Raw genomic sequence first — 22,101 nt, forward strand, 5'->3', positions numbered from 1 at the left:
CAAATGTCCAACTGCTTTACATTTTTTGAAAACTAGACCTGATTCTTTCAGTCTAAATATGAGGAATCAGAGGCCCAAAGAGGTAGACCTGTTGCCCCAGCTCACACATTGGGCTGTTCCGTAACTGAACCACTCAGGATGGGGGAGCTTATTTTTGAAACATGAGGGTAACTGAGAATCATAAGGAGCAGTCTGGAGCGAGTGTTGGTGTGAAGAGGGAGAGCTGTTTCAGCTATAATCTAGGTGGTCTTGGATAGGATTTTATCTGTTAAAGACTTTAAATCCAAGTCTATCCACAGAGGCACCACAGCTTGAAGTGGCTGGCTTTCTGTGTAACCAGCCAAGTCCCTATAAAATTTCACCTCCAGTTCAGTACAACATACATTTATCCAGCACCTACTACTGGTTAAGGATGAAAAAGACACGCCCCTTACTTGGAAGCTCCCGCTCTAATGGGGTAAGGGGACACTGAAGCATCTAAGGGCGGCATGAGAGGTAAGCACAGGGGGACAGGGAAGGGTAGAGGTGAACCTTACCAAGAGGAGTTTCCCAAAGCAACTTTACAGAGATGGGTTTCAGTATTATCCCAGTGAGCAGACTCTAGGGTCAGAACATCCAAGTTGGGTTCACAGCTCACCAGCCTTGTGACCTTGGGAAAGTACTTAACCTCTTTGTAATTCAGCCCTCCTAGAATGCAAAGCACAACTCATGTCAGGACCTCATGGGACTCTAGTGACTTAATATACAAAAAGGATAGGGACAGGGGCCACTGCATACTACATGAATCATTTTCAGGAGCCCCCTGAAGACAGGGGTCCCAGCTCCCCACCGCACCACAGTATGCTGGACCCACTACTGCCGGCTGTTTCCTAGTAAGTCTAAGCACTTGCTTGAACCTCCACTTCAGGGTTGTCTATGAATTTCTCCTCCGGCGTCTGCAGTGGTTAGTCAGCTTACTGAGATGAAGACAACCGCTATAATCCAATTACCCAAACCGTCTGGTCTGCCAGGATCCCTCCTCATCAGAGATGCTGACAGGTGAAACTGACACGGCCAACTTGGTAGGAATTTCACTCTGACCGACTCCATCCAACACACGGGCTCGTCCGGCACAGGTGTCAGTTGACAGGGAGGGTGGTGGGGAGGGGAGAGGGGTAGATTCTGAGCTGGTGCATGGTGGGTTTTGCTTGATTCCCACAGCCCAGTGGCATTGTCTCAAAAGGTGCCTTCTCTATCCTGAAATCCTCAAACGTGGTATGTTTCAAACCCCCTATACACAGATAGATGTGCTCTAGTGAAATGGGACAGTTTCTAGGGGGCATTTGAAGAGTGTTCCCCTTCTATTTCAGGGACTCTTCAAAACTAGAGATAATAAAGCTTTGTTCTTACTCCCAGGCTAAAATAATGTATAGGCTATTTTTCTTAAGCAGGAAGCAGTGTTATCACCTAGGAAGCACTAATGTTGATTTTTTTTTTTTTTAAATGAGACTATTAGCCTACAACTTTTTTGTTTTTAACAAGAGAGTCAAGGGATGCTGGGCAGAGGATTCTCCCAAGACTCCTGATCAAATTCCTAATTGATCTGTTTATAGTTAACAATCCCCACCTCCAAACAACCGAGTCATTATACACAGCCTTCTCTCTTGCTATTCCGACCTGGGGCTCTTCCCAGGGGTTGAGCTGATCTTCCTTCCATCCGTGTTTATTCCTTTGCTCTCACCAGCACCTCCAGAAAAGTCCTCTTCCTGCTGTTTCTCTGCTCACTGGAGGTTAACATTTCCACTTCAAGCCCCACTTCTTATCCCAAACCATGCTTCTCTTTCTTTCCTGCTTCTGGCTGTTAGTTATCAGAGAGTAGATGATGTACTGACATGCTCTGGCTTTAGGTTGCTTCATTTTTATTTATCTAGCCTATCAGCCACTTGAAGGTGGCTTTTCCTTTTTTTTTTTTTTTAATTTTTAATGTATTTTTTATTTGTAAAAAATGGTTGGCCCTATACCACATAATCCAGCACTCTGATATCACCTGTAGAAAGAGTGTGTGCTTGGGGACAGAAAAACCTGCATTCAATTTCCAGCTTGAATATTAACACCCAGTAGAATTTGGGTGAGTTCTTTCAGTTTTGTGAGTCTGTTTACTCATTTGTAAAAACGGAAACGATACTTTCCAAATATTGTGAGAATTAGGTAAGAACAGTTAAATATTGTCCCATAAGGAAATTTTTAAAAGAAGACCACAGCAATAGGAGTCACGCATGCGGCTTCCTTACTATCTGCTTTGAACCAGGAAGAAAGCTTGGAAGACTCTGAGGAACAGATACAATTCTCTAATAAACCAACAGGCTCTGAGACCTATAAACTTAAGTTCAATTCCTTAATATCTGTGTGACTTGGCAAATCACTTGCCTTCTCTGAGCTTCCATTTTCTTATTCATGGGGGTGTGAATAATCACATACCTAACACAGTGACTCACTTAAAATAGTGAATGGTCCTGAGCTCTGGCTCAAACAAGAGTAGCACTAGTCTGGGCACTACCCTGAATTGTGCCTGACTCTAACTTGTAACCAAGCCTTGTCTCCTTGGAGAGGCGGTAAGCTATGTGATGCTGTTGGCCTCAAAGCCTAACTTAGAGTTGGGTTATTCAAAGTCAGGTATTCAGTAAAGATGCTTAGGTCAGTTCCCTGTCTTTTGGGCATCACTTAGTGAAAGTGAACTGCTCTCCATGGTAACCAGCCCTCCTTCTCCAGGTAGCCTAGCTCATTCCAATAGGGAGAGAAGAGCAGAAGTGAATTCACTGTAAGGACTGACTTCTCTTTTCATAATTAAAAAGCAGCCATAGCAGAGTCCAGGCAGGAGAACCGAAATGACTCAAGGTCTTTCAACAGGAAGAATTTAATACAAGAAGTTGGTTTCATAGGTGACTGAAGAAAACAAAAAGCCAAGAAGATAATGTTGCCACAACTCAAGAGATCAGTGACAGCAGAAAGCTGCCACCCCTTTTGGGGATCAGGGGGATGATGGGAGGCCGTGGGGTGGCTAGAGCCGGGAGCTGGGGATGCCAGGCTGGAACTGAAACCAAAGTAGGGCTGAGTGGCCAGAAGTGGAGGATGAAAGGAAGAGGCTGGGAGCTGGAATCACATGGGAGCTGCAGCAGCTGCTTTTCTAGTAAAGGGAGAGTTGACCTAACGACTCCCCTCTTCCTGACCGTCGGGTCTTCCACCGGTATCCCCCACTGGCCAAACCTACCCAGGGGCCAGCTGCAAGGGAGCCTGGGAAATGTAATACAGAGCAGAGTGTGGCCAGGGGATGGGGGAAGGGGAGAATAAAGCTATCTGAGAGCAAACTGGCAAATGACCATCCTAGCCATCTTTGAGTAACACATCCAAAGCAATGGCACAGTGTGTGATTTAGACAGTCAGCTAATAATAGGATTGACATAGATATCACTATAATTTTGTCCGACTCGCACTGAAAGTTTATTCATACCGGTAACTGCACTAAATACTTTATACATATCATGTCATTGAATCTTCACAACAAACTTATGAAGTACGCACTCTTAACAGTCTTATTTTCACAAATGAAGAAACCGGCTTAGAGCGGAGAAGGGGCTGACCGAAGGCAGGGCTATAACATTAGAACACAGGATTAGAACACAGATTTAGGGGATACCAGAGTCAGTGCTCTTAACTCTGGTTCTAGCTATTATTTATAATATGAATCATAGTGCTAACAGAAAAAGGGAGGGTACCAGATAAGCGGAAACTTCTCATAATTACTGGGAGGATATTTTGAAGACCTACATTTCTAGGGCTGAAAGCCTAGAACGCTGTGAGCATTAAATGTGCCCTTAAAAAAAAGTAGAGATTAAAAAAAAAAATGCATCACTTAATGCAGTTTATGTAAGTCCATGGTGTTCCCTCTTGAAGGCAACAGGGTATTTTTGCTAAGAGGATGCCAAGTTCAGTGGCCTCTGCAGGCTTGCTGTTTACTGATATTTGATATGCTTCAACATCTGTTGCCCTTCTCGATTGATGGGTGCTTCATTTTAGCACTTCCCCGATGCCAGGCTGGTGAAAAGCTTTGGTGCTGAGGTCCCCTAAGACACTCCTGGGTCACCGATACAGCTTTGCTTGTAAAGCTGGCTGAAGGCAGAAATATTCAGGGAGGAGAGGTGAAGGGCCATGCCATCCATCGGCCACGCTGCATGTTCTCAGCTGTACCCCTGGGTCAAGCGACACCTTCAGAAAGTTATAAACCCCGGCGCTCCTTTACTTGAAGTTTCAATATCATGCTCTGGGCTCTTCACAAACTAGTATGTGATGAATTCTGCTGCTGCTTCTGTGAAAGTTCCATGGAAGGATTTTTTAGGTTGGTTTTTAAAGCAAGAGCAATTTTAGGATTTCGTACCAGGGAAAATGTAGTCTCTTTTGGTGAACTGGTATACTTTCTTGAGTCCGTGGATACCACAGCACTTGACACATTCCCAGTTTCGTCTTGGCTGCCTGGAAGCTCAGAGTAATTCCCTTATTTATGGGTCAGAGACCTATAGGCCACTCCGTCCCATAAATCTGTTTGGTTTGGCACTCACCAATTCAGGGTTAAAATAATTTGAGTTTCAATGTCCTCATACAGAGTATACACTCTACAACTTGGCAAAGAATCAAATTATTTTGCCCTTTGCTGGTATCTCCCCATGTTTATATGGATTACCTGTCACCTGAAGGCATATGAATTTGCGGATCCCCTAGTCTAAGTGGTTGGTGTATTCTCTTCTTTCTGCATAGTTTCTGATTTGTGAGTTTTATTTTGCTTAGTTTTATTCTGCTTATTCAGATATTATAAGCTTCCTCAAATCCTTTACGGAAATAGAGTATAAATGATAAATAAACAAATTGTTTTCTTCACTGAGCAGAACTTCCAAGATCAGAGCAAGCAGCTGCATTCTCATTGCATCCAATGGCTGGTCATTCCTCTGGCCTGCCCCATCTGCTAAAGCGTTACCACGGCTAAACGGTTATCATACTAAGATGCGCTCAGCTGTACCTTTCCCTCAACCACAAGAAAGAGAGAATTTCTTCCTTACTTGTGAGTGAGGGGCCTGGACATAATCATGTGGCGCCTGTTCTATCTCTAGCACATGTTATGTAAATCTAGCTCTAGGTGCCCTCCGAAGCACTGGGCTGCAGGGGGGTGGCAGGGTGGGTCTGCCGTAAGACCGCCTGAGTTGAAACCTTCATTCCACACTAGCCAACGATGTGACCTTAGGCCAGCGTATTGATGTTTTGATGCCTCAATTTCCTGCTTTATAAAGGGGAACAACGATACCGCCTACTTCACAGGTTTGTTACAAGGATGAAATTAATACAGGAAATGACATTAGTGTTTTCCTGTGCACCAGGCAACTTTGCAGTAACTCAGTGGGTCAGTTAACATGAAAGTGAGGCTCAGAGAAATTAAGTAGCTTGCCCAGCCGGGTTAGTTCACACAGCTAGCAGGCCGAGAAGAAGCCACACCCTGGAGTGTAGCAAATCACTTAGAGGGCTACTTTTTCTCTTCCACCCCATTATTTCCTCTCATCTGGTCCACAATGGATTCAGCTCACTTACCCTCTTCCACCCCTGATCCCTGGCAGGCAGCTAACAGAACACCACACAACTGATGCTCCAGCAATTACTAGTATTTATTGTGTTGAGCTGAAAAGGAGAGAGATTTGTGTAGGACTGAAGCACAGGTTCCTTTCTCTGCTTTCTAGAAGCCCCTCCACTGCAAAGGTTAAGAGCAGACCTGGGGTCATACGGGCCCCTCCCCTAAGTTCCAGCTCCATCACTAGCTAATCCTCCATGGCCCAGTTCAAATGTTGCCTTTCAAGGACTTACCCAGCCCTCAAGACAGTGGAAGACACTCTTTCATTGGTGGTCCATCATCCCATTGTATAGCAACTGTAGTTTAAACAAATAATAGCCAACATTAACTGAACACTATTTCAACTTACATGTTCTAACGTGTTTACTTCTTACAACACAAATTGTGAGATGATACACCTATGATGCAGATATTATGGTTATCTTCTACTGATGAAGGATCTGAGGCACAGATAAATTAAGTAACTCACCCAAGGTAAGTGGCAGAGCCATGATTTGAGCCCAAGCAAGGCCCTGAGGTCTTTGCCATTCACTTGGTATAGACTTTTTCATAATGGTATCTGTCTATGTCCATTTCCTCCCCACTAGATTGGAACCATGAGGGTACTGAGATACATTTCATTCATCTTTGTCATATGGCCATCTAGGACCGTCTTTGTCGCATGGTAGACTCCTGCTACTGAACCCTGGCTTAAAGCATTAAATAGGGATGTGGCGCCTGGGTGGCTCAGTCAGTTGGGCGTCTGCCTTCGGCTCAGGTCATGAACCCAGGGTCCTGGGACGTAGTCCTGCGTCGGGCTCCCTGCTAATCGGGGAGTCTGCTTCTCCCTCTCCCTCTGCCCCCCCCCCCCCCGTGGCTCATTCTCTCTCTCTCACTCTCTATCTCAAATAAATAAATAAAATCTTAAAAAAAAAAAAAAGAATTAAACAGGGAGACTCATCACCTACTTGAATCAAGGCCCACATGCATGCCTTTTCCCCATCTAGTCCGTTGGCATCTGTCAGCTGAGCTCGCAGAGCCCACCTGAACTCCAGCAGTGGAGGAGAGCAGAAAATGCATCCTGACATCACAGGAAGGACCCGAGTAAAAGGTACATTAATAGGGGCAAAAACAAGCCAGTGGAGTGATTAATTCGGCCTCCCCTTCAATATTATGTTTACACAAGTTGATTATATAGCACTTAATTACTAATTTGCCCTACTTAAACCAAGAGTGCTTTTAATTTTTAATGAGCTAAGGGAAGGAGATGCCTTTACTTAGTAAGGAGAGCTATTTTATTTCCTTCTCTTGTTTTGCCCAGCCAATTAATAACATTTCTAAGGAAATGCATCCCTCTCATGAATTCTTTCTCCCCATCATCTTCTCGACCTCCCAGGTTTAAAAAGAGATGGAAACAGACAATAGCCACTTAGAAATAAACCGACTTCACCTTCTAATCTGGCTGTCTGGGTCAGGAAAGGCCTTGTGAAATGTAGAAACATGGGACTTAAAATGGTGCCATCTGATTCTTTGGGCATTGGGTGCATCTATTGCCAGAAACCATGACTTGGTTGTTATGGACAACAGAGAACACAGGCATGGATGTCCAAACAAGACAATCCCCCTATAATCCTGCATTATTTCCTGGGTGTGAGCATTAGGTAATTTTAAGAACAGCCCCAGGACAGTCTCGACATAAGAAGAGTAAAGAGATTGGCATCAGATCTGGACTTGATTGACAGCTCTGCCACTGCTGGCTGTCAGACCACGGGCACATGACTTAAACTTCCCGAGACTCAGTTTTCTATCTGTAAAGAACCTAACTTGCAAGAATTAAGTATCATCTAAAGCGCCTTAGCAAGTGCCCCACTCAGAAGATGTGCAGGACAGTATTAGTTTTTTTTTTTTTTAGCAGAGGTAAGGCAGGAAATTGAAAGCAGGAATCAAGGAGCACCTTTTGAAGACCCTAGGATGTCTGTCCTTGTCTGCTATGGAGTCTCCATCAGTGGCATTCGAACAGCCCGGCCATAATGCCAGAAGGAGCTTGCCCCAGAATGTGGACACACTGACTCTTTCATCGGGAACATTTTAGTATGAGCGTTCTGATGCAAGTCCCTTATCTCATTGCAAATCAGTAACAAACCTTTCACAGATTGGCCTCTGGTCCAGAGACCAACCTAATAGCCCAGCCTAGATGACTGTGTTGGTCATTTGCATGTGCTCCCAGAGACCCCCTCCCCACCCTTCTCCGGGCCTTGCCAGGCTCACTTGTACCAACTATATCAATGAGTTCCCTCTGACTCTGAGTCCAGCCAATGGGGAACCCAGCTGTAAATCAGAAAGTGGGAGGAAAAGGAGGTCAGTAACTCAGCTCTTTCCTTCCACAGTCACTGACAAGCAGGCTGACTCAGTAGTTTCCACAGAGGCCTCTGTTCTGGGGTTCCAGCAACTGTGCTCTTCACCTCTTAAGGTCCAACTGTTACAAACCCCAGGGTACCACATCCTCCCTTGTGACTTCTCCATGCCCTGGTCTACAGTCCTGTGAACAGTCTCTCTACTAAATTCTCTAAAATTATCCTAATTTGAGAGTGCCCTCTGTGGAGGTGTGGACTAACACAGTGACATTTTAAGGTACATCCAAATTCTAGTTGTCTATTTTTTAAACAACTAGTTTTTTAGTTTTAATTTTTTAAAAGATTTTATTTATTTGAGAGGGAGAGAGCCTGAGAGAAGCAGACACCCCAGTGAGCAGGGAGCCCAATGCAGGGCTCGATTCCGGGATTCTGAGATCATGCATGGCCTGAGCTGAAGGCAGACGCTTAACGGAGTGAGCCACTCAGGTGCCCTGTCAACAACTAGTTTTTTGAACTGGTACTAGTTTTTTAAACAATAGCAATCACACTCAGCCCCAGAAGAATCCATTTCCATTTGTGACAAAGCTGAATAACCCTTAGCTTTGAAATCTTAAGCTAAGCCTTAGATTCTGGCTCGATCCCTTTCTAGCCATTGGCTTTGGTAAGTCATTTCCCCTCTGCTGCCTCATTTGTAAAATTATTCTAACAGGATAGGAAATGTCCTCATATACGACTTTTAACGTGGTATCAAATTTCTAAATGTTCGAATTTCTTGGATATGCATGTTATGAAAGACATGCCACTCAACTTTCTGAACACAAGGTCCTTTCCTATGGCTCACTGCAGAGTCCCAGATACCTCCGATAAACAAGCGCAATTTTTTTTTAAATTTTTGAATATTTCTTGATCACTTGCCTCAATGCTGCAACCAAAACTCTTTCACTGACTTCAGTACAACCTCTGTACATCCCATGACTTGGAATCAAACTTTGTCCAACATCATGTGGTATGCAGACATGTATATACATGTGTATGTATGTGAGTATCGTGTGTGTCATCTTTTAGGGCCTTTTCCCCAATTATGGAAAATTCCTGACTTAACTAAAGGTCTTGTCTTTCCTGGTCTCCTATTTGGGTCCATAGCCCAATTTATTGTTCTGAACATTAAACTTACAGAGCATGGATCTGCTCTTCATTAGTTACCACAGTGTGATGGAAAAAAAAATTATATGCAACCTATTCATTTCCAGTTTATTCCAAAAGGGAATTTTATTATGAATGATCATTACAATGGGAAGTCAACTACTTGCAAGTATTTGTTTCCATAGAAAGATCTTATATATCTTTTCAAACTTGAACCAGTATGAAATGTCGTCTTAAACAAAACAAGTTAAAGAGTTTGGTAAACTCTATTTTAGAAATACAGTTCTGTAATCATTCTGGGTTTCTAAAGGGCTCAGGAGAGGTTTGGCCATTGTTTGCTTTTATAAAAAGTCCAATTCTTAAGTTCCTAACTAAAAAAAGGGGAGGGACATATTTGGGGAAAAAAAAATGTTAGCTTAAATTTTTGTGTTAATAACAATAGTATAAAGTGTCCTTGATTAAAGCTCTGAATCAAAGTGCTTTTCTGTATCTACCTCTATAAAAAGTAAATGGGTGGATTATGATTAAAAGCAAAATAAGTAATAAAATAAAATAAAATAAAATAAAACAAAACAATACTGGTGGGCATGGTATGAAGTCTTCTCCAGGCAAAGGAATCAGAAAATTTCCAAACCAAAGAGGGCATACTTATTTTTATTTCTGTACTTGATACCCAAACAGTGATGACAAATGTGTGCTGCTGAGAATTTCTATAAACCATACCACCCGGTGAAGGTCGGCTGCACTGCCATGTTGGAATCTACGCTTTTCCTGGGCAAAGTGTATATATTTACTGGGATATGGTTTGATGGGATAAAAAAAACATGGACTTTGTATCGAGTACGGCTTGATTATGTCTCCATGTTTCAGAGTCTCATGTGCACACTAGGGACTGTTACACACCCACTCATTGCCACAAAGATTGTATGAATGGTAAGGGATGGAAAGTGACAGGCCCTCTTCCTAGATCACCCTGTAAGGAGCAGGAGAGTCGAATGTTATATATCATCTATTGAAATAATTGCCTAAAAATAGAATTCTAATTTTGAGCTAATATTTTGACTTTTATATCCATGATTCCATTCTGCAAAGTAGAACAGGAGATTTACAATTAATTAGAACCTGAATGTGTTGCCCCCCCCTTTTTTGGGGGAGAGAGGGAGTGATTCTTGAAAAGATAAGAATGTACTGTTAACCAGGTGTGGCAATAAGTATAATGAATGTTAGGGCCAGCATCACATTCTTAATTTAATCCTTCTTTAAACTACTAATTCTCATTCCAGGATTTTCTGTTGACTTTCTATGAGGCATTGACATATGGGACAGGACACTCAGAAAATTCAATCAGAAATCTGAATCTATTTAATTAGAAACCAGAGTCTCCTATCTCCAGAAACACATGCTTAAGCAGCAAAGGGCAAAAGGCTACTAAAGAAAGTTGATAATATCAGGACCATATGTGAAATGAATAGGATTATAAAGGGCCTGAGGAAGAAAGCTAGATGGAGCTAAAATTCACAACAACAGACTCCTCATACACCAGAAATGGGAGCCCTGGATTTTCATCCACCGTTGGTGGGAGGATAAGGCGTTAATACGTACGTATCCGAATTCTAAAAGTTGGGAAACTTTTTGGCCAAACAATTATATTTGCCTAATTTATTTTATGGAAATAACTTAGGGTATCTGCAAAAATTCAGCTATGGAGATGTCAGCTGCAGCATTCTTTATAACCAACAGAGACAACATAAATATTCAAAACGAGGGGACTGGTGAAATAAGCACTGATATATTCCATGGGATATACAATTATGCAATCCATAAAAATGACAAATAAGAATGTTTACTACATATTTTTGGGTGGAGAGACAAACTACAGAACACGATGCATTGTATGAACACATTTTTGAAATTTAAAAAAGTGTAAAGCAGTTTCAAAGTATGTATAAAAATACTAAAGGTATAGAAACCAGAATCTTCCATACTGGCGATTTTAGGGTAGTAAGATCAGTGTGTTTGGATTTTTCTTTCAGCTTCACTGAATTTTCTTATTTTTTCCCCATTGAACATGACTAATGACTTGTAGCCCAGGAAAAGGAAAAAAAAAAAAGCAAATCAAGATTGAATGTGCCAAGAAATGGGACGGTTTCCAATTTCTGAACATCCATGATCTGTCAGTCTCTCCAAACCTCCAGCAACTAAAATCACAATCATCAGCTTTACTTTGCAGAATGTAAAACGGGCAAGTAGCTGGTGACAGAAAGCCAAATGAATCTCAAACTCACAGAGAGTGGAATCCCACAGAATAAAACAGAATGAAGACGTACTGTGTCATATATGAAATCACAGGCTTTGAAGCACAGAATAGGTGATGAATATAACTGGCTCTGAAGGAAGTAAACTTTTTAAAAAAAGAATAGAAGGAGAGGCTTCAGCAAAGCGATGAGGATGTTTGCAAGGCCTGACCTCGAGGGCAGACCACTGTGGTCAGTGAGGATGATTTCTCTTGTGGGCGCACAGCACAGAAAGGGTGAGTAATCACGGCTCTCAACAGGCCACTTACACATACTGGTCTGCAAGACACAGGAGTCCGTCTGGGACGTGACAAGGAAAGCTGATGGTGGGAACACATGGAGTCAATGGCTTACAGAGGCGGCAACCCTCACACCGTGGGAGGAAGAAAGATTTTGATTAATTGGTTGATTCCAAGGGCTTATTTTCTTTATACTGGTACGCGCCTTACATTGATTGGGGAATTCTCCTTCATCTCTTGTCACAGTCCCCTTTTGCTGACTTTTGCTTCAGAGGCTTCCTCTGCTGCTTTTTTTTGGGCGGGTGGGAGGAGCAAGTGTCCACATAAATAGCACTGTTAGAATTAAAGCTTTTTTCATATAAATAGATTGGGAACAACAACAAGAAGAAAGCCCTGTCTTTTAAGATAAGAAATTACAGAAAGCTAATGACATCTGCAGGAGCCTGCAGGAAGCAGAAAGTGGAAAGTCATTTTGTATTTCTGCCTCTTTGCCCTTTGACTGAGTTTCTTTCACAGCATCTTGAAACTGGTTTCTTGTTTCATGTATCCTTGGCATTTCTTCGAACTTCACTACCGCCTGTGCTTAGAGAATGTGAGCACATTGGTATTTCATGGACGTATTTCTTTCCAGTTTGCTCCTTTTCCAGGGCCTGGGAGCCTGCAGAAGGGTTATGGGATGCTCCCAACTTTCTAATCACAATTATTTGCTTTCTAGGACATTCAGAATTAGAGAATCATTTTGTAGTGCATGGACAGCCAAGGGAGTGAGGAGGGGTGACTTCTGGGAGATCAGGAGTGGTCAGATGGAAAGGTCACAGAGGTCAAGACTGCGTGGATTCCATATTCCCGTGAATAAAAGGAGGAAGGAAGACACCCCCTTGCGTCCCCTCCCACTTACTCAATAGTTGAACTTTTACCATGAGGTGACATCTCTGTGGTTTGATTCCATTTTACTGATTAAGCTGCGGATCTGAGACATCCGTGAAGATAACCGTGCCATGATACTCACCGCACTATCTATTGGAGGTAGAGTTTTGAGAACTACTAAATGGAGAACACCATTTCGAGAGAGAGACAACTCTTTAAGATACTATTAGTCATTCTGTTCTTTAATACAGATGGATGGCTGCATCAGTACCCTCTGTGAAATCCTCATTTGAAAGTGGGACTAGCAGGAAGCTTTCGATGTCTAAGGGACGGGAGGGCAGGAAGGAAGCAGGGAGGAGTGAAAGAGAGAGAGACTATGAGGATGGCCACATGAACGAATAAAAGAACAAAAAGTGGAGGCCAGGCATTGTGGGCAGGCTTCAAAACTTGAAATAGTAATGGACGTCATGCTGACTAATCTCTCCCCTTAATATCCCACCCGAACATTCTATCCACGATCCCTCGCCATCTGATAAAATTTCCCCAGAATTGCAATATATAGACAGGTTTGCAATTATTATAAGTAAAAACTGCAACTCTGAATCCTTCTGACCTACTGGTATCACTATAGGAAGGCACAGGGCTGTACCCCTCGCTAAAGACACCCACTCATGGGCCCAGAAAATCGGGAAAACCTGTCTCCCCTAGGACTGCTTTCCTTGGTCTGTAGCCTGGGTCCTCTAAACTCTTCCTAGTCTTTCGTTCATCTGGAGGAGATGACTCTGGCTGGGTCTACCAAAGTCTGCACACTATGGTAGTGTAAACTGAAATCCTCCCTCTAACCACCGGCTGTGTGGCCTATGAGAAGAGAAAGCAACATTGAGTTGCTGGCAGGAATCACTCAATTTTCTTAAAGGAAGGAGTAGCAGGCACCTTGAAGACCAAGTAGGATCTCTGAAGTTCAAAGAACAAACTGTATTGAAGTTCTGGTTGAAAAATGTGAATCACAGGGAGAAAGCAATTCTGTTTCACATCAACTTGCCAGAATCCTGAGCTCGTCCCCAGGCCTGGGGCACACGGGTTGGTGCCTCTTCTTTGGAGAGGGGTGAATGAAGACAGGCCTATGTGCATTTACATTTCCAAAGCGGTTCTGAACGTAATGACTACAGCAATGTTCATAATTATAGCAGGGGCATTAGAGTGCAGGTCATTAGAGTTTTCAAGGCTCTTTATCTCAACAGTCCCATGTGAGTGGCAATTCTTCTTCAAACACTTTTTTAAACAGGAAGTAAGGAAATAAAGCAAGTACCTGGAGAGGCCAGGTGACACTGCCTGAAGATCGACAACAAGCACAGGGGTCAGGATGACGGGATTCTCTTGGGGATACAATGACAGAGGAGCTTCCAGGGCTCTCTCGGCGGGGGGCTCTCTTTACTAGATTATAGTGTCTCCTGGAAATTCCAGTCACAAGGGGCTCATACTTCCTTGGGTTTAATAAGAGAGAGGAGGTTGTCTTTAAAATGTTGTGAGACTTGCAGCTGCTACTTGAATCACCAATCCCAATATTCGACGTACCCTATCTAAGATTCTGTTCCAGAAGACTCACGGAAAATCTCATGTAGTGACGATGATGTCAGTGAGGAATTAAGTTCAGTTTCCACTTAGGGAAAGATGTGAGAGGAATCGTCTTGGAGCTAGAAACTCCAGATTTGACCAAGATACCACTGAGGTACCTAAAGTCATGGTATTACGTATCTATCTGATGAAGCAGCCCCATCCCACGCTACTCTTTGTTCAAGCTGCAGACTAGCTCCTGATTTGTGACCGATGGCATTTCTTTTCAGAAAATACAGCTTTAAACATTTACGAAGCCAAAAACTATTTTTAACACAAAAAGGAGAAAGAAAATTGAACCAAGTATAAAAGGAATGAAAAATCAGGATGGGATATAGATCCAGAGAGCCTTAGTTTCAATTCTGCTTCTGCCCCATATTACCTGTAGTCTTGGGAAAATTACTGAACACCCCTCTGAGCTTTGGTTTCTTCCATATAGAACACAAGGATGAAAACATCTACCCTTCAGGCAGGGAGGTTGTCAAGATCAAATGAGGTGCCTTAGTCTGCTCATGCCGCCATAACAGAGTACCATAGATTGGGCATTTAAATAACAGAAATTTATTTTCTCACAGTTCTCGGGGCTGGAAGTCCAAGATTAAGGTGCCAGAGGGGTCAGGTTCTGGTGAGGGCCCTCTTCCTGATTTGCAGAGGGCCACCATTAGGCTGGGTCCTCACATGGCAGAGAGAGAAAGCACCAGCTCTCTGGTGTCTCTTTTTAGAAGGGCACTAAGCCCGTCATGGGGACCCCACCCTCACGGTTTCATCTGACTCCAGTCAGCTCCCCAAAGAGCCAATTTCCAAATACCATCACACTGGGAGTTAGGGCTTCAACACAGGACACATGAGGGGACATGTTCATTTTACAATATGATGCAATCCTATGCAGGGCCTCTCGGAGCATCTCTACTGTTTTGGTTTAGCTACTATTTGTCCCAGGCAGGGCATCTAGTGGTGAGAACATCTTCATAAACAGATACATAAAAATAACAATTGACAAATCATTGACATTTCAACAATAAAGAATAAAGAAGCTCACACGATGTTTTTGAGAGAGTACCAGAAAATCCAGAAATCGCTGAGAATTCAACTGCACCATCTTTGATTACCAAATTCATTTAAAAGCCACTTAGCATTCACGAGTGGACTCAATTCCTTGGGAAAGATATTTCACAGACATGAGTTCCCAGTGCTTGGACAGTGTGCAGGGTACCATACGTCTCAAAATGTGTACAAAGTGCACAGACAGACAGTGGAATCAGATTTTTGCACCTGTGTTTCTAATAGTGTCCCCTTTGGTTCTGTTACCTTTTTGGATCTCTGTTGTCTAACCTCTGCTGCCCGTGTAGGTTACGGTGTCAGGAAGATCACAGGGAGAGCACCCAGCACAGTTCTTGGTACATAAATAGCACTCTAGTGACTGGGTTACTGGTGGAAAACCCAGCTTCTCATCCTGGCCTGGAGACCCTGGACAAGTCATTTAAGCTCTCTGATCAAATATTTCTTGAATTCTCCATTGAGGCTGGGTAGCCAGACTCCTTGGTTCTGGCATTTACTAGCTGTCCCAATGGAGGCCAACTTCTATCACTTCTTTATGCCTCAGCTTCTTCAACTATAAAACGGGAATAATGGGCCTACGTGTGCATTCCTGATCTAGGGAAAGAACTCATAATGTGCTCCTGATGATTATTACAGATAAAGAAATGGAGCGAAGAGCAGAATAGTCAGCTCACAGAGCTAGGAGGTAGTCAAGGTAGGATCTCAGCCTAGGCAGCCGGAGTCCAAAGCCTGCGCTCTCAGACTCCTCCGCTGATGCTTCTCTACCTTTTCATAAACCTGTTGTTAATATTGTTATTTTACCACTCAGAGTCTCTCCGTAAAACCTACTGTGTGAGATGTCTTTTGCAACTTGGTTGCAGGAAAAGCCTCCTCTCCCACAAGACACTAATGTTTCCTCTTTTTTGGAAACAAGAATTATGCAACTTATCATGTGTTCATTTTTGTCTTGGCTGCCAGGAAGCTCAGAATCAAACTGTGTGCTCCATCTCCGCCACCAAGTTATTTCCTTCTTCCCATATCTTTGTTCCTTATTTTCCCTTTTAATTCTTTTTGTTTAAACTAACATTTTCATTTGTGTCCCTCATTGATAGAGCCCTCAAAATTATTTGGAAAGTGGCAGGTGGAGATGAAATAAGCAAACAGAGATCTGAAATTTACATGAAAACCTTAAGTTTCGAAACTTACCTGTTTCATTTGCTACAAAAATTAAAAAATAAAAAGGTCAACAGGAAATTAAAAGAAATCATTTAAGAGCTATTTTAAAGGAGAAAAAAGAAAACTAACAGAAGAACAGAATGACCAACACCAAGAGAGGCCAAGTCAAATGAAAACCGCAATAAATATGTCTGAGGCTAGAAGTGTTTGTGCTTTCCCTGGCTGGAACCTATCATTTCTTAATTATATCCTATGTGTGTTTTGCAATATGGGAGCTGCTGTCAAGAGGAAGGACAGCCTCAGACAGGGGAGGAGCCACGACCCACCCCTTGGTCCTCACATACCTGTACAGAAGCGAAATCCCCCGAGGCACAGGCACCCAGAATAGCAGCGCCCACAAGAACAGACTCCACCTCTTGCGACAGGACCACAGGCATGCCTGCACAGGACAAGGCCACACCTTGGTTAGGGAGCCGGCCAGCAGCCCCAGCACCAGAAACACCTGACATGATGTGGCGTGAAGGCAGCAGTGGACACCCGCTCCCCGGTCCCCACAGTGCTCCGGTCCTTGGCATGACCTGATTCTAAAGGATTTCACAGCCTGTACTGGCTGGTAAGGCAGCCAGGAGCCCCAAGGGACCTGCCACCCCATATATCAACTCATGAGACCTCTTTGCCCACATCTCCCAGGCTTCTGCTAGCTGCTACCTGCCATTTGGTTCAAGTTCGTTTCGACAAACACTTCTGGAGTGCTTCGAGGGGCCCAGCGAATGCAGAGATGAATCTGACTCGGTCCTGCTCTTTGGGTCTCAAAGGGGAGGTGGATGAGAAAGAGATAACGACGGTGCAGGGGGTTGGTTCTCTAACTGAGATGCACCAAGAACAGGGAAGTAGTAAGGGGGTGTGATTAATCCCTCTGGCAGCTTCTTATTTCTCTGCGTACAAGCCAAAGCCCTTACGATGGCCGGCAAGGCCCTCCAGAGCTGGTGCCCACCCCGACTGTCGCCTCCCCTCCTGGCCACGCTGGCCTGGCCTCCATGTTTTCTTGAATCAGCTTTGGGGCCCTCACCCATGCTGTTCCTTCTGTCTGTGTCACTTCCTCCCATATGCCCACACAGCAACTCCCTCTGCGTCCTTCGTGTATTTGCGCAAACACCCCCTTCCCGCTGCGGCTTTCCTGACCATTGGGTTTAAAGGGACAACTTACCCACGATACTCCTCATGCCCCCCCTGTTTCCTCAGCATCTTCCCACCCAGCATGATTATTTCTCTTGTTTACCATCTGTCTCCCCTGCTAGAACAGAAACTCCATGAGGCCAAGCACTGGGTCTCAGCCACGGCTGGATCCCTGGAATTGAGACTAGTTAACCAGGATCTAGCACATGGTAGGGGTTAAATGGTGAAAGAACAAATTTCCCGGAGAGGGAATGGAGGTTCATCAGAATGGAGATGAGCGTTACGGGGGTATCTGAAGGACGAACAGTGGTCCACCAGGCAGCAAGAAAGCCCTCTGCATGCCAGGGCTCACAGTGGGTTTAAGGTGAATATAAAGAATTTAGAATTCTCAGGATTTTATATGTGTATATGTGTATATATGTATAATATAAATAAAATACATACAAAATATAAATGCATTTGCCAATCAGGAGATGGCAGCAGACTCCACAGAGGTAAGCTCTGGAGCCAGACCTAAAAGTCTTCCTCTACTCAAGACAGGAGACTGACTTTTCCAAACACTGGATTTGTCTTCCTATCTTTTCTGGGAAGACCTCCCTGACACATCTACCCCTGGGGTCCCACTACCTCCTGACTCCTCCTGCTACTCCCAGGCTGGGTCAGCAGCCCGGGCCACCCGGACAAAGGGTCAGGGAACAGAACTCCCACACGCAGCCAGAGGGCTCAGGAATACCAGCCCCCAGACCGCAGGGCCGGCACCCGAGTCTCTCCTGGAAAGTACAGGGGTGGGGTCTCTGAAAAAAGCTCAGAGCCAGTCCCACTAGCCCTGGGTCCTTCAGCAAGTTACTCAAACAGTTAACCTCGGTTTCCCAGTGTGTAAAATGGGGATGATAGTAAGACTTGCTGCACCGTTTGCGGTGAGGATTCATGAGAGAAGGCACACAGGGGGCTCAGCACATCTCTAGCCTCCGTAGGGGGCTCAGCACATCTCTAGCCTCCGTCAAGCCTTTGGGAATGGTGGCTACTACTGTCAGATTGAAGACTGATGGTGAGTGAAGGCCCTCTACACATACTTCACTGGGCTGGAAACTGCAATGGTGGGGAAGGGACAGGGCAGGTGCCCATCTACCATCTACAGGGGAAGGACAGACACCGGGCCACACGGAAGGGCTGTGTTGGCCAAATCAGGAAAGCACGGCATGCCTTTGCAGAATCCAGGGATGATGCAGACGGGAGTGTGACTACAGCCGCCCCCGCGGACCTGGCACTTTTTAGAAGATCACAAGCACCTCCAAACACCTCCCAGCCCCTCCTGACCCTGTCAAAAGCCTAACTAGTTCTGAGCAGGGAGGAGTGACCTACAGTCAGTCCCCTCCCCTTGAGAACCGGAAACCAGAGTGAGCCCGATGAATCCCCCACCAGCTCTCCAGTTGCACCCTAAGTGCTCTGGAGCCAGACTGGAAGAGTTTGAATTCTGGCTTCCTTGCTGACTTAGCTGTGTGATCCTAGGCAAGTTACTGCACCCCTCTGTGTCTCAGTTTCCCCATCTGCAAAATGGGGCTAAAATTCCACCTCCCTCTAGGGCTGCTCAGAGGATTAAAAGTGCAATTGTAAGTAAGGCACTTAAAACAGTGCTTGGCTTAGAGAAAGCACTAAATTAGCATTAGCTGTTAGGATTCTTAATATTGACCTGATCTCTAAAACCTCTCCTCATCCCTGCCATGGGGGGGGGGGGGGACCAACTCACTGCTTCTGCTTCTCCTTGAGGTCAGTCCCCCCTCTTCCCTGCCCACCCCCAGGCTGCTGTAGGTCTCAGGACACTGGCATGGGTAGACCTCACCCATGGCTTGCTTGTCCTCATGGTTGCATCCTTGACCAAGCTCTAGTCCGGCAGCCTCTTCATGCAGCTGGTTAGGTTGGGTTGGTTAGGTTCCTGCTGGGCCCCTGCAAACCTAGGGGTGGTAAGACTGTGGGTGGCCCCAGGGGGCTGCCTGGTCATCGGGGTTTCCCTACAACCAGCCCACACCTCTGCAAACAGACCCTTTGTCTGACTTTTCTCCAAACTTCGAGTGTGTCATCTGTTCCCTGCCTGGACCTGACTCATACAGACACCAGCATCCCCTGGGTCCCCACTCTACTCTCCGGACACTGGGCAGAGTACCAAGAGCACTTTTTCTCTTTGCAATGACACTTTTGGCAGGACATTATTGTTCTTCTTTGTATCCCCCTGCCAAGCTCATGCTTGGTACACTGGTGTGCTCAGAGACGGCTTCTGAGTGAATAAATGGAGGGACAAATGATGAAAATAATGAATAAGACAGAAAGGGGAGAACCCTTGCTGTAACTGCCAGAGCTGAAAAAAACAAAATTCAGACAGAGGAACATTGAGTCCCAAGTCAATGGGGGAAACCTACAATTACTTAGTACACACCAAGTATTTCTTGAAACCACAGTTAAACTAACTGCCAGAGGTACAGGGAGATTCTTCCTCCTCACGTAGAAGACATTTTCCCAAGTTGGCAAAGCCCCATTCTCCCTGCTTGCACGGAGAAGCCTGCTCCCCAAATGGCAAAGATTTGCTTACAAAATATTAAACTGCTTTTCTTTTTTTTTCCCCTCAAACACACCTCTTTTTTTTTTTTTTTTTGCATGGGGCTGCTTTAAGGGAAGAAGTGAACGGACATGTATTAAACACTGACTTTGAGCCAGGCATAGAGCTTGGTGCTCACAAACTCACGAGCAGGTACTCCTCAGCATGATCTATTAGAGGGAAATAATATTCTTTCTTTCAGAAGAGGAAAGCGAGGCTTGGGGAGAGGTAAACGAACTTGCCCAAAGTCACAGAGGGGATCCCCTGCTCTTTCCACGACTCCATAGTCTCCAAAGAACCTTCTAAATTCCATTGTGTTTTTGACAGGTATTCCTAAGACTCATGTAGGTCCATGGTCCTCTCTAAGCCTTTCTTTGCAGGAAAACCAGAGCAATTACAATATTTAAAGGCATCAAAGACTCTACCTATACACCCACTGCTGTGTACGTGCCTTTTACAGGAACAAATGCAAATGTGTTCTTTTCTCTGAGCGGCTGGGTGAAGGAGAGGAAGAAGGCAGCTCTGCCTGGAATGTGAACTATTTTATCTGATGCATTAATGAGTTTAGCAGAACCCAAAGCATTTAAAGGCAGATGCACTTTGCCATCACTTGTCAGTCACAGCTTCCCAAAGCAGAGGAATTCCAGCCAAAGAAAAGGTCCCTTTGTCTGGAACTGTAACTGGTCCACAGCCAGAGACAAAGGGTCCAGTTTCAATCGGAATCCAAATAACGATGAACAGCCTTTTCATTCAACAGCCTGAAGAACAGTTTCCAAAGCAGAGCTTTCTGTAAAGCTGCTGTGAGTCAGCGCAGGGACGTGAGGCCTGGAAGAGGACCCACTTTCATTAAGGCCGGAGCCACGGTGCCCGGTCAGGACCCAGGGTCACTCATACCGCCCTGCTCCCGGGGCCCTGTTTCCCATTTCCCGCAGGTGATGTGTTAGCCAAGGCAGATCTTCTCTCCCCTCCTGCATCCCGGTAGGAAGGCTTCGTGGCTATCAGAAGGCTAGAAATTGGGAAGTCACTCACAGATCACATTTTAAATGTGAATCTTGTCCGACCGGCCGACTTTTAGATAAAATGTGGTTATCAGTTTTCTCTTGGGGAAAATTACAAGGTAATTTGGGCTCCTTTTTTTAGGTCTTTCTTCTTTCTGCCTCATAATGGCCCACATCCATAGGCTGTGGACTCTTTGGTAAAGGAAGAGTAATCATCACATGATTACGAATTGCTCAGAAAAGCTAAGAAACCTGGATGGGCAGTGCAGAGTAGGGGTTGTTGGGCCTAGACACTCCCAGGTCACGGTCCTGGTACCGCCCGTCCCCTCTTGTCTGACTCTGGAGAGGCAATTTCATTGATCTCCCTGAGCCTCAGTTTCTGTGTCTCTAAGATGAGGCACCAATTTCTACCTCTCAGCAGTTCATGAGGTTAAATGTATACAGAATGGCTCCAGCAACACACAGTGGGAACTTGGTTAATGGTAGTAATTTCTGTACTCAACATCCTGATATATTTACCCTTAGACTAGGTGCTTTTTTTTTGTACTGTCCTCTGGCTTGTGCCTCAGTCTACTTACCTCTATCTAAAATGGGGCTAAGTAATTTAATTAGTTGGATCTCACAAAGTGCAAGGGTTAACTATGCGCCTGACATTTGGTATAGCTCTCCTCTGCAGGGATCTGCAGGGTGTGAGGGGGCACAGGTGATATGATGAGGCAGCATCAAGACTCACCCAGCTGTCAGAGGAAGGAATCCACAGGATGGGAGACAGCAAGAGACCATGACGAAGGGAAGCCATTGAAGGATGGGCTCATGCCATGTTTAAGCTGGGGCTGTGGGCAGGGTCCATTCCCTTGTTTCCTTTCCCTTGTCCCACTCTGGCGCCTGGCCATGGTGGGTGGGTCCCGGGGTGGGGTGGGGAGGATGCCAGGCTCCAGGAGACACCGGGGGAGAAAGGAGCAAGAGACATGAGGCCACGAGTTCCA

At 44.8% G+C, this 22,101-nt stretch overlaps 1 protein-coding gene across 15 annotated transcripts in view; it reads right to left on the reverse strand.

Moving 5' to 3' along the window:
• FGGY (FGGY carbohydrate kinase domain containing) overlaps positions 1 to 22,101 on the reverse strand; it is a 426,891-nt gene that overhangs the window by 97,397 nt on the left and 307,393 nt on the right. For 13 of the 15 annotated variants that reach the window (XR_013448163.1, XM_078073063.1, XM_078073070.1 and 10 more), the window contains one exon: positions 16,696 to 16,790. The exons of the other annotated variants lie outside the window; for them this stretch is intronic. Coding sequence is in view for 12 of the 13 variants with exons in the window: in XM_078073063.1 (XP_077929189.1) it covers positions 16,696 to 16,790 (95 nt within the window). In the remaining variant the exon portion in view is untranslated. The remainder of the gene's footprint in view (positions 1 to 16,695; positions 16,791 to 22,101) is intronic. 15 annotated transcript variants of the gene reach the window in all.

This window comes from Halichoerus grypus, chromosome 5, assembly GCF_964656455.1.
Source record: "Halichoerus grypus chromosome 5, mHalGry1.hap1.1, whole genome shotgun sequence".
Lineage (NCBI taxonomy): Eukaryota > Metazoa > Chordata > Mammalia > Carnivora > Phocidae > Halichoerus > Halichoerus grypus.